Source organism: Pelmatolapia mariae, linkage group LG13 (genome assembly GCF_036321145.2).
Source record: "Pelmatolapia mariae isolate MD_Pm_ZW linkage group LG13, Pm_UMD_F_2, whole genome shotgun sequence".
NCBI classification, from domain to species: Eukaryota; Metazoa; Chordata; class Actinopteri; order Cichliformes; family Cichlidae; genus Pelmatolapia; species Pelmatolapia mariae.
The window spans coordinates 4,627,267-4,640,321 of NC_086238.1; the positions used below are offsets into that span (position 1 = coordinate 4,627,267).

Here is a 13,055-nt window from a genome sequence, read left to right on the forward strand (position 1 = left end):
GCAATTGCAGGCACTAATGTGACATTCCCCCGAGGTCTTAATAATAGTGTGACCTTGGTTTTCAGTGGCTACACAGTATGTCCAACATAATTTAACACTACAGCCAATATATGCTATGAACATTATTGAATGAATGAGTCTTTTGAGTAGCTGAAATAATGAATGCCCTTGTGTGTGTGTTTTGAACATATCCAATACTGCCAGCCACTAAATATCTCAGCCACTTAGGGATATTGTGTTGAAGAATGGTCGTCATAATTACACACAGCGTGCAAAACATTAGACTTTGCTCCCTTCACAATCTAGTTGAAGCATTATAGTGAAAGCTGCAGTCCCTGTTTTCTTAAATCTCACCCTCCATACTCTGTTTAATTTAGAGGGGAAGATGTAGATTTAGGGGGAGGTGGATTACAGACGGGTTTAGTTTAAGCCTTGAAAGAGAAAAAGGGAGAGAAGAGTACAGAAAGCGCTGCAGCTTGATTTTTAGCAGTGTGTCAAATGCTTTTTGTTTGATGTGTATTACTGATGCATTAGTCACTTTGATCTTGTACTGTATACACTTGGAAACATAAGAGAGGGTTTGAGGCTAGAACAGCACACCATCAGTTTTCGCTGATGAGAACAGTGGTTATGTCTCAGACCCCATGATTATCAAAATAATTACATTGCACATCCTACATCCCCCCCCATCAACATCTTGGCCATTTTCAGGTACACTTGGTATGCTTGAGAAATGCATAGAAGTACCACTAGCAGGTACTCTGAAAGCTGTGTTATTTTGGACAACTGACTGTGTAGCCCTGGTGAAACTAATTGCATGAAAAGATATCATCTTATAACGGAGCCGAATTTGCTTTCATTTTATGAATTTATAATCAGTTTATATAAATAAAAACAGCATCGTGAATTTGTAGTTTGTTTGTTTTTTTTACTGTTTTTGATCAAAATATTTTGTAGTTTTTTACATTAGTATTGTCCTCTGATCTCAATGTTTGTTGTTTAGCATGTTAATTATTTTGACATTTAGTGGCACTTAATTTTATGTATTGCAACATAACTATTCATTAATCATGTCCCACTGCAGTGTAATTTGCATATAGTGCGATGTTAAAAAAATACTGTAGTTAATGTTTCTCAAAAGGTGCAATTTTCTTCTCACTCTGTTGTCTTGGAAGCTCACCGTGTTTTTTATGATTGCTGATCTGCAATAAAACGGCCTACATTCCACCCTGGTGAGGCTGCTTTATTTTTGCTGAGCTTGGAAGTATTACTGAATATTTTTCATGTTAAAGGTTTACCAGGGGGTGGCAATAAAAGTCAAAGCATAGCTTTTATTGCAACCTAGTACACATCCCATAGAGATACATGCACTGGCACATTTCTCTACTGCAGCAAATACTGAAGAGGCTTCTCTGGCGTTGAGCCCAGAGGTAGCCTGTTGTGAAGATTAAGGCGGATGGAATCTCATAGCCAGATAATGGTATTACAATAATAAAACCCCATTCACACTGCATTTACTGAGGGGGGGGGGAAAGCATTGCTTTGATGTTAGCACACTGACATTAAATACCAGTTTATCCAACCCTTGCTATTTATCTGCAGTTCAGTTAAAGAACACAACTGAAGAAACATATAGATAGTAAAATACTTTAATTAAATATACAGGAGGTCATATAATACAAAATGTGTATTTTTTTGTCTTGCCTGCCAGCTGGGTGATTGGTAAACAGATGGCTGCTGTATCAAAAACACTTTCAGGATGCACATTAATGGAAACGACATGGAAAAAAAAGTGAAACGACAACAAATAAACAATATCCTAATCCTTAAATTGTAGTGTTTGAATTTAACGTGATCACGGTGACCTTGAAACAGAGCAAACAAGGACACGGCTAGATTGTGTAACCAACTTTTATACTGTTTTTATACTATATACAGATTATAACAGTTTATATGATAACAACCACGCAGTACTATCTACAGTGCTATTTACACAAAATAAGACGAGAAGGAGGGGGTGCCATGAATTGATCCCGTATGAATGTTCTGTACAGGAGCCAGCACTAATGCCAGTTTTACCTACACACAGCAATGTACAGTACTTAATCAGAAATGAATGTCTTTATCTAAGTATTCGGTAAAACTTTACAGACGTTTTACAGATTTTTTTTCTCTTCTTTTGAAACACCAGACATGTTCACTGTGTATTTCGACTATCCTGGATTGCAATTATATAGTGGTTGTAAAAGCCAGCGCAGGTGTTGTCTTTCCACCTCAGGCTATGGAGCATGGTAGGCATACTTTATGGAGTCTGGTACCTTTTCATCACTGCTAGAAAACACATAGAGCACACACGCCCTGCGGGTGACAGACACCAGACCTGTGTCAGGATCAGTAAATCTTGCAGGTTCTTGTATAATCGACTGGCTGACGGAGTTAAGCTAGGTCAACATATTTACTTAAGTTAAAGCGTAAGTGTTTAAAATTTTAACTTCTTAAAGTGCCCCTATGTGTTTCACCTTATTTATTTATCTGTTATATAGCTTTTCTTTTGTATATTTAAAATTATTCTCTCACACAGAAAACACTGCTGCTGAACTGCCTTGCCAGTCCAGGCTTTACTTACTTGTCTACATCATAATGTAACACTGTGACATATTCCCTTCTTAGCAGCTAGTTTGGTGCGCACTCAGACAAAGAATAATGAGCAGTGGCATGAATTAAATCCAGAGTCAACCAGCTGCAACTTCTTTAAAATGCTGCATATCTCAGTTATACCTAAAGAACTGAATACCAGTAGATTCATCTTTTATTTGTTAGTTTTTTTTAAGTATTTTGGGAGGGATGGACTTTTTTGCCTTCGGAGTTGAACCCAGGGCCACTGTGGAATATGGCCGCTTGTGAGCTACACCAGAACCCAAATTACTTTTATTTTTGACAGCTATATCTTAGAATAATTGGGAAATTCTTGTGTTTACTGTTGGTACAGAGCACGGGTAGTGTGGCTAACATTATCTCCTTTGCTTCTGTCTGTACTCTGCAATTACACATACTGTATTTTTTTACAGCAAAATTCCCAATAAAGCTGCTCACATTTACATATTTTTCTATTTCTGCTGTCAGACAACAGAAAGAGCACAAACCCACTGAGACTAATTTAAAATAGCTGTAACTTTCAAGCTATTAAACCATTGCTTAGAACTGCTAGGATTATAACAGTGACTTTGTCTAACAATATCACCGTTTATATAAGTAGGGGGACCATTTCAGAGGTTGGGAAGAGTACAGAAAAAAGGTTTTCATCAATAAAGTGTGTAAACTTACTCAAATAGGTCCCCCAAATATGTTATGAACCTGTAAATGAGCACAATAGGGGCACTTTATAATTTAAGCACAGATACTAACCATTAGATTTACAGCATAACTGTTTACATTTTAAAAACGTCCCATTCTGTGCCTCACACATTAAGTCTGGTGTCTGATAGCCAAGTGTGCCATATTGTTTTTGCATGGGTGTCTGTGCGCTTCGTTTCAGACAAGAGTGACAGTAATATTGACATTCCTACCCTGCTACAGAAGATAAACCTTAACAACTGTAGTGCTAACTCTAATCCAACACTGCGAAAGGCACAGATATTTGCAAAGCAGTAATATCCTAAGTGACAACATTCCTATCAAATCATACAGGGAGTCTTTCAGCGTACTGAAGAAAAGAATATGTTCACCAACAAAAAAAGCTTTTCAAGTCAAGAACAAAAAGATGAAATGCTGATTTTTTTTTGTGGTGAGCATTCCACAGCAGACAGCTGCTTCATTATGCTGGTCCTGCAGACAAAAACAAGCCGCTAGAGTCTACTCGTCACAAAAGGTTTAGGGGGTCATATCACTTTTAGTTTAGAAAGTAAAAAAATTTAAATGACTTTTTAATCAATGCTTAACAAAAAAAAGTAATTTGTCAACAGATTGAACATGAAAACTGCTTATTTTGTATTTGAACTGAAATACATGATTATTAATAAAAGAAAAAACCTGAACTGAGGAACAAGTGAGTCTACAGTACATCTGTCATACACAGCACCTCTAAATGTTTTGTTATGATTAAACTATTCGTGTTATGCAGCACCACAGTGAGTGTTAATGTCTATTCTAAAGAGTCCATGTGGATTTACTGTGGCACAAACAGGCAACAGAGCTCAGCGTGGAGACATGTAAACAGATACAACACCACTGGCTGCCTAAAGAGTAATTATGCGCTAAACAGCTGCTGAACATGGTTTGCAATTGTGAACGCACCTCTAGTTATATAAAGAATTTGATTTACGTTGTCATGTTACTTGTAGTGTTCTTAAGCAACAAAGTTTAGCCCTCAGATGTAGTAAACAAATGGCTTTTCTCTGTTGCCCTCAACATTTCACACATCCAGAGCAACAACCTGACTCATGGTTACTGAGAGCGGCAAACTGATTTGTGAGCACATACACATGAGCATTGTGCAAATAAGAATACGACGACAACAACAAAAAAGATACAGTAAGTGGTGATACAAATAAAGAACAGTGCAAAGTATATAAACAAAGGCATAAACAATTTAAAAAAAATAAAGAAAATGGAATTTTCAGTCCACCTGACTGATGCATTTATCAGTCAGTTATCAGCCAAAGTTATATAATCAGTGTTTTGTTTTGACTGAGCCACAATCCCCGAGATAGAGAAACAAAGACAAAGAAAAGCTGAGACAGTTTCTGAGGATGAAGAAAGAGAGTGGGAAATAAATGTCTCCTCTTTCTCACAGTCTGGTGCTGGGGTGTACCGAGGACAGCTGAGGTGGTGGGAGGGTTGAGAGAGGGTATAGATGGTGCAACAGGTCCCCATACAGTGCTGCCCCACCAGGGTGCCTGTAGAAGTGGTGTGGGCTAGGGCTAGAGGCCAGCAGCTGCCTGTGGAGCATCATGGAGTGGAATAAAGGGGGCACAAGAGGAGATACTGCTGACTGGCTTTTTAGATACTGGAAACCCGGATGCTGCTGGAGCCCGTCCTGGGCCCCTGGTGAAACCAGGCTGCCAGGCGGGTATATGCCAGCATAGAGGGGTGCGGCATGAGGTGGGGGAAAAGTGGTTGTAGGGTGTCCCTCAGGAAGATGATTGTTGAGGTGAACAGCATGGGCCGGCTCAGCTGGTTTCAGCTCTTCTGGATCACTACGTCGGATTGTGCCAGCAGGGTGGATTGGTGTAACCACACGAACTTTCCTTTCAGGGACATCTTCGCTCTCGGGCTCTGCTAGACTTCTTTTACTGGGTCGATTGGGGCTGGTGAGGGAGGATTCACCTGAAGCTTTGGGGCTGGGAAATGACTGTGATGCCTCTGCTGGGTTCTGCTTGGGGGGAGAGATTGTCATAGGAGGAACTCTGCATGCTTTAGGGTGAGAATCCAAACCCTGGTGCATGATGGAATATGGGAGACTACAGAAGGGAGGCTTAGAGAAAGAGGAAACCCTCTGAGAGCGTTGTTTAGAAACTGTGAAGTCTCTTGGCTCATCTTCGGCCTCTCTGCTCTCGCCGTGTGTTTGAGTCCTGTCACTGAAGTGAGATCTGTAGGCCAAGCCCTCTTGCTCCAGGGTGCCACAAACAAAACCCTGGCTGCCTTCACGGTCCCTTGTGTAGTGCTCTCGCCGCTCTGCACTAACAAAGCCAGGAATCCTCTCTTGACTCAGACAGTTCTCAGTTTGCCTATACAGATTGTGGAGGTGAGGGGAAGAGTAGCAGTCACTTGCGTAGTTCCGGGGCTGAGAAGCCGGGCCCTGGAGTAGCTTCTCCCCACTGTTTTCCAAAGCATCCTGAGCTCGGGGGAGATAGGGCTGCCATGGTGCGCTTACTTGAGGCTGGGGATGATGGCTTGTCCGGCAATTGTAACTCTCTGAAAGCTCCCCAGCAGTGCTCCTCTCTGATGGGCCACCTGTGGCTTGTTGGTGAGGCTTGCTGCTCTGGGCATGCTGGATGACTGATGGCCTGAATATAGGAGCTACTTCTGGGATGCCATGCCTTTGTCCTAATCCCTCCTCTTCACTCTTTCTCTTCTCCTTTTCCCCTTCAGACACTGATATGACAGGAACTGAGGATGTAGCTGTGGGAGGTGGAGGCTGAAGAGAAAGAGGTGTAAAGGAGAAAGGGTTGGACTCACACACTTGAGAGAGGAGCTTCTTTTTGGCCAAAGGAGACATGACCCCCTGGCTTGCTTTGCAGTAGGCAGCCGTCTGTCCGGAGCCCTGGGTAGACTCCTTCTTAATAACCCCATAGTCTTCTTTCTCTGGGAAGGAATCAGTGCTTAAGTCTATACACTGTTTGTCTGCCTGTTTACACATCGGCAACACCTTCCCCACTCTCCCACCATGACCTTCAATGGGGTCTTTGACCCTGGAGAAGGGCTCAGGCAAGGCTACATGTCCAGCAGGTTTGTCTATATCCCATCGATGAGACAGGTAAGGGTTTTTAGGAATGAAATGACCTTCAGTTTGCTGTTCACAGGTGAGTTTTGACTGCAGGGCCTCACTGATTTGCCTCCATTCGTGCTGGGAACCAGAACCAGTACAAAGGGGTAGACCAGCATGTAGGCCTCTGCAGTCTGGCTCTTTGGGGCAGAATGAAGATGGCTGCTCCACCACCAGGGACTCCTCTTTCTTCAGGGTAAGGTGTAACTCTTCCTCCTCTATTACAATTGGTTCATCTTGCAGAGGTACCTCCTGTTTTATGGCTGTGGGAGGGTCATGATTCTCTTCTTTCACCGTATCATCCTGCAATTTGGAAAAATTATAGTTATTTCAGTTTTTCTAAGAAGAAAAGAAACTCATACTTTCTTATTTGGCAAATTCAACACAGGGGATGAGGGACTGATGAGAAAGCACAGCAACATAAAAATTAAATTGAATTGAGAGTGAGATGGAATCCTGATGAGCCAGCAGCTGGATAGGTTTGCTACTAACCTGTGACTGTTCTTGGCCTTTCAGTGTATCCCCTCTATCCTTTTTACTCCCCAGCTTGGGATTGCTCAGGCTTTTTAATTTCTTGGCCCCTAGTCCTTTGGCTTTGGCTCCTGACGCCTTCTCCTGGCTGCCCTCCTGCTTCCTGGGTTTGGCCAAGGGGAGGGGTTTGTCGGGCTCTCCTTTAATATGCCTCTCATAAGGGAGGAGGAGCCTGAGGAAGAATGTGGGCAAAGCAGATATGATCAAGTTATGTCCTGTCAACTTTGCATTGCTTGGTTACTGATATATTGAGGATCATTGCACATAAACAAAAAGCTTTTTTCCTGCTAAACAGGAAAAAGGCGGAAGCTTTTTTTTCAAAAAGCAAAACACCTTGGTTGTTTAGCGTAAAATACAATACACCACATTGTTTGGCAACTGAGCTGCAGCTTCGCCCCTGGCATGCAGTATATCAAATAGCTTGCTTTAAAACCTCCTTGTTTTAATACCTGGCAAGCATTAACGATCCTATTGTAATTAAACTAGGTTAGGGGAAATCCAGGCTCAAATGGGTGCCAGAGCATGTATGTGTGTGTGTGTGTGAGAGAGAGACAGAGAGAATGTGAATAACCAGTTATCTCCTGCTGAGACAGATCACATTTGGTATTACTTTAACCTTGACAGAAAATAATATGTGTGTGTCTGTGTGTGTGTGAGGGGATTCTAAAGTTAATGTAGTTTGGAATGAAAAAAAAGGGGGAAAATATCTTGGAGAAATGACATCAAATTCTTTAACCTCACCGCACATAATCTCTAATTTAATATACTAATGTGATTAATGATAGAAGCCCTTAAATTGGTTATAATAATGAAATATTTCAGCTGGTATAAGCATGCTTTAGTTGTTACATGTTATGAAATCCTGAATAGCTGCGTATGCTTCATCTTAATTAAGTCCATACTAAGTAACAAAGAAAAATCTGTAGAATAAACATTAGACTATTTTTGACTTCTGGTAATCCTCCTCTGAATATGTCCCAAGTCACTTTTCCATATCTGATGTCATAACTAATGGGAACATTAGGATCTGGATAACATAACAACACCCATGTGTAAAATAATGGCATGAAGAAACCAGTGAGGGAAACTTTTAGGCTTTTATTGCTAGGAAAAGAAAATGGAAATTGGCACTAGACCAGAAATAAGAAACGCTGTGGAACAGGAAACCAAGACAACTGAAAAACTATGACACTAAGAACTTCAATAAGTTCTTCTGAAAATCTTTCCAGCTCCTCTGTCAGTTTCTTTAAAACAATAAAAATCCATGAAAGCCAGACAGAAACATGACTTTCTCAGTCATGAGAAAAAAAAAAAAGGTCTTCTCGTGTAACGACAAGAGACGGTTGCACTATTCCTTTTAAGGGACATGGCGGTAAAACAAACAATGAATCAAGAGCTGTTTCGCCTCCTCTTCAAAAGGAAGAAAAAAAAGCCTCAGAGAGTTCAAGAGGCTCTGTGGGATTTTTTGTTATTTTTCCTCTGAACAAAAGTGCTGGCAGGGAAAGCGGTGAAACTACATTTCATACAGCTGGTCTGGCACCAGGCCCCAGGCCAAGAAAGGAAATGTACTATTAAATGTGACTTATTGGAGAGATGGAGAGCAAAGAGGTTGTGAAAGAGAAGAGAGGAGGGAAAGGGCCAAAAGGAAAAAGAAACAGAAGGAGAGAAAGAGGGGCATAATGACATGTTAATGAACAGGAAAAATGATTTTGAATAAAGGAATGAAAAATCCTAGAAAACATAACTTTAAAGTAGAAGCAGTGGATTTTGCCCTGTTAAACAGGGAAGTGCTTCTCAGTCTTTCTATAATTAGGCCTTATTGCACAAAAAAGGAAGGTGAAGTAAATCTTCCACTGTTATAAACAAAAGGTCTTGAAAATTGTTATCGACATGCCGACATGTAAAAATATCTAGAGGCTATTAGAGATCAAAGGGCTAGAAAAGTGACATGTTTGCTGCATATACAAGGGTCTACTGTTGACTATCAGCAGGATCTGTGGGAAAGAGATGGCTGCCTGGGCCTGGGTCAACTTTATGGAATGTCAATAAGGGCTAGGGGGATGGTGGTGTTGCTGGTTAATGTAAGAGCTGAACCAGGGAAATTACTGGAGCTGAAAATAGTTACAAATGGAAAGCTTAAGATGTTATGTTGGTCCGGGAAACCAAAAAAAAAAAAAAAAAGAATCAGCCTCAGGAAGTTCCATTCATTGTTAGAAAGGCTTGTTTTGTAACTCTTAACTACTGACCAAAAATTTCAGTCTATCAAATTATAATTGCACATTTTATACACCTATTACAGTATCTTTGACTGCCAGGAAACAAGTATTAAAACTGCAGGAGTCCATTTTTAATTCTGTAAAAAACAAACAAACAAACAAACAAACAAGGCAAAGCAAGCAAAAATTAAAAATAAAATCCTAATAGACCCCTGTGTGTGAAAGCAATTTCAAACACTGCACCTATAACTTAATCATGATTGTGTAGTATGATATAATAAGCACTTATAATACAATACTGCTATAAGTAGCAATTTCCTTCAAAGCAGGGGAAGGGCTAAGCTTGGCAGCCACTGAAATAGTTGAGAGAAAGCCAGATGTAGTTATTAATTTGAGCCACTTGGGGGCGTATTCTGCACTAGAAGACTCCAGTAAGGAATTTCATCAAGGCAGGAGAGGCAACATTTTTATGAGGTCAATAAATACTTAACTTCCTCTCATGCCAATTTATCACCTGGCTTTTGTTTAAGCGGTCGTTTTCCATGTTCCTTAACAAGGAATCCAAATACGCAGTGAAGATGAAATATTTATATTAATAGACAGAAACTATCTCATGTAATTAATCATAAAAAAACATTTCTTCATATATACGATGGATTATATGTGACTGATTTTGGAATCTGGGATCAACAACACTGTGATTCAACAGAACAAAACTGTCAACTAAGCAGGTCTGTGCCTTTGAAATAATGGCTTACACACAAAGCACTTCTACTGAAAACAACAAAAAAAAAGACAACTTGGCAAAAACAAGGTGACTTTACCAGCAATGTGCTGCTGTTGTCCGAGTCTTGTGTTACAGGAACAAGCAGTGTGCTCAAATCCAAGAAATGCCTAAGTCACCAAATAAGTGGAAAAAGCCCACAGGCTGTTCCATTTCAACAATTTCCCTCCCATCCGTCTTGAAATTAATTTTTGCTGGTGTTGTGTTAAGATCACAAGAGCTGCTTCATGCGTTAAGAAAAAAAAAAAAAGGCTGGTGGACAAGCCCCTGGGGCTGTAGAAAGATTTGGAGGAAAGAAAAATAACGTACTTTTACAAGGCTGTGAGGAAAAGAGAAAAAAATAGAAAAGGATAAAATCAAATCTTTATCATATGTAAGTGGAATGATTAAGCACCATCACAGCGATGACAAAACAATAACTGCTGTAGAGAAAGAGCCAAGATGCCGGCAGAGGGATAAACAGACATTGTAGCTGGTCCCTTTGCTTTGGATTTATGCCTCAAAGCCCCTCTTTTGTCTCGAAGCCAAACCACTTGAGGTGACCCTCATTCATGCAGTTAAAACAGGAGGGCAGCGCAGGAATGTATGAAAAACTTAAGTCCTTTGTCAAGTCTGAAAATACCAGATTTAAAATGACCTCTACTGTTCCCCCGGGGTTTGCTCTCATTAGCTGCTGCTGCTGCAGCTTGCAGTAAATGTTCACTATACAAGGTGTGAGCCAAGAGTGCTACATGTAAGTGTTTAAAATAAATGTGTACTATTCTGCATAAAGGACCACTCAAGTCTTTCAGTCACTAAAGTATTAATACGCCATAATATCCACAATATGTTCCCTCTTGCTGCCCTGAAGTGGACTGAAATCTCAGCAAGAATATCATTAATTTAATTTGCAACACTGAAGCAGTTATTAATTTCAGTAGACTTGAATAGATTCTCATACAGTCGATTGCCTGTCACACATCAGTGCCATAATTTGTGATTTCTCACTGCCACTGGGGGAAAAAAAACCTCAGACCTTTTGATTAAATTCGACACATAAAGAAATGATCCGATATTGTGATTTGTTAGATGGCTGCAAAAAAGAAAGAAGAAGAGGTTTTTATCACTGAATGCTCAATAAAGCATTTGTCTTGGGGAAACCATCTCGCTCTCAGATGTTAAAATAGCTGCCTGCTATTTTAGTGTAAAGAACATGCAGCTCTTTGGCTGCCTTCCCACTCTAGCTCAAGTCCACATTCTGTGGAAGTGTCATGGATATACAAAGAATTTGGCCATCCTTCTGATACAGACAACATGTTGAGACATTATTATAGTCTTAAGGAATGCTGAGAGTAAATACTATGTTATCATATTGCAACTGTCCTATCTCTCTCCTGTTTTTTTACTTTCTTTCCCTTTTTTTTCAAACTAAAATAGTCAACCATTTTTACTTCTATATTAAATTCTATCAATGTCTCATCCTGCTTCTTTCAGGTTTACAAGGTGATACTCTTTCCACACCACTTCTTACTGCAATCTAATGATACCCTCTGCTGTAGGACAACAGACCAACTTAAATCTGTGTTTCAGTGTAAAAATATAATGCGCTACATCTGATGTATTGCAACACAGCAAGGACAATGCGGAGCGAGACGCTGACGAGTTCAGAATAAAATTTACAAAACAATCCTGTCTCTTTCTCTCTTCCCCAAATTTGAAACCCGTGGTATTATACGGTAATTCTCAGAGCAAGGACTGACTCAAGGTTTCCTAATAATGTATTTTTATATCTGGAAAGCAGCTTTAGTGAATGCAAAAGAACATCGATACCAGGAGGAATGAATAAAGGCTGAATCAATAAAACATCTAGTCGACTAAAACTGGAACAGTCGTGCATCTGTCTTAAAAGAAACACATATCTGCATGATCTGAGCCAGAGAATATTTCACAGGCTCCGTGTACAGTACATCTGGCAAACATCCATTACTTTATAGACAAAATGATTTAATCCAAAAACCCCTCATCTGCGTTTTCTGCTATTACCCAAAACCTCAGAGTTTTTAAATAGCAAATTATTCTAAATTGCTTCGCTGTTGCCATGGATACCCCCCACCTCCCCCTCCAAACCACCCACCCCCCTCCCCCCCACACCAATACCAACCCCGTGGTGCAATTACATTAGAGTGCCAAGGCATGGTGAGGTATTAAAAATCCGTAACAGGCAGAAATGAACAGAGATGGTGGAATGTGATGTTTCTGTAACAAGAGATCACGTAGGAAACCTGGAAGATTAAATATGTAGGAGCTGTTAAAAGGCGCTGACCTGTATAATGAAAGAAACAGCATGAAGTGCAAGGCAGGGAGTGGAAGAGAGAGAGAGACGGGGAGAGAGAGAGTGAAAGAGAGAGAGAGGAGGGAGAAAATGGCACAGCACAGAAGCAAAAGGCAGTCTATTTCAAGGTTATTGATGCCATCTTTTTCATGACCTCATTTTTAATTCAGAGCGCTGGGCCCTGACAGCTAATCTCGGGAAACGGTTTAAATAAATATCATTAAAGCTTCCCCGTAGCTGCAGCGGCAGACCTTGGCTTGGACATTTCTACATTGATTTTTCCCTGCGCACTAATGAAGGGCACTCTGTGCCTAAACAACAGTAACTTTGAAAATGACAATTAGCTGAGGTTATCTCCTGTTCAATTCCAGCTATGTAACTCTATTTCTACCAGTGATTACCGCCCGCTCCTGGACAGCATAAATATAGTGATTATGCCCCTGGCTCCATCTTTCACAATAACATCTCCTAGGAAACCATTTCATATGATTTTACCATTAGGGCTGTAAAGGGATAATGTGTATAATTTAAAACGAGCACTGAATGCTTGTGGATATTCACAGTCTTTAACCCAAATAACACCAAGACAGCCAAGAATATCCACTTAATTGAAAGCAATTATGTCCTGAAATATTGTTTCCTTTTTTCCTACTAGCTGGAGACTTTTTATTTCCTGCTCTACTCTACTTTGGCCCACTGAGACAAATCAGAGTGATCCTTCTGAGAGAT

The 13,055-nt window shown here is 40.3% G+C and overlaps 1 protein-coding gene across 2 annotated transcripts in view; it reads right to left on the reverse strand.

Annotated features, from left to right (window-relative positions):
- Positions 1 to 1,635: 1,635 nt before the first annotated feature.
- arid5b (AT-rich interaction domain 5B) overlaps positions 1,636 to 13,055 on the reverse strand; it is a 75,007-nt gene continuing 63,587 nt past the window's right edge. For both annotated transcript variants that reach the window (XM_063491726.1, XM_063491727.1), the window contains 2 exons: positions 6,977 to 7,187; positions 1,636 to 6,787 (listed from right to left, as the gene is read on the reverse strand). In XM_063491726.1, the coding sequence (XP_063347796.1) occupies positions 4,787 to 6,787; positions 6,977 to 7,187 (2,212 nt within the window). In that variant the 3' untranslated portion in view covers positions 1,636 to 4,786. The remainder of the gene's footprint in view (positions 6,788 to 6,976; positions 7,188 to 13,055) is intronic.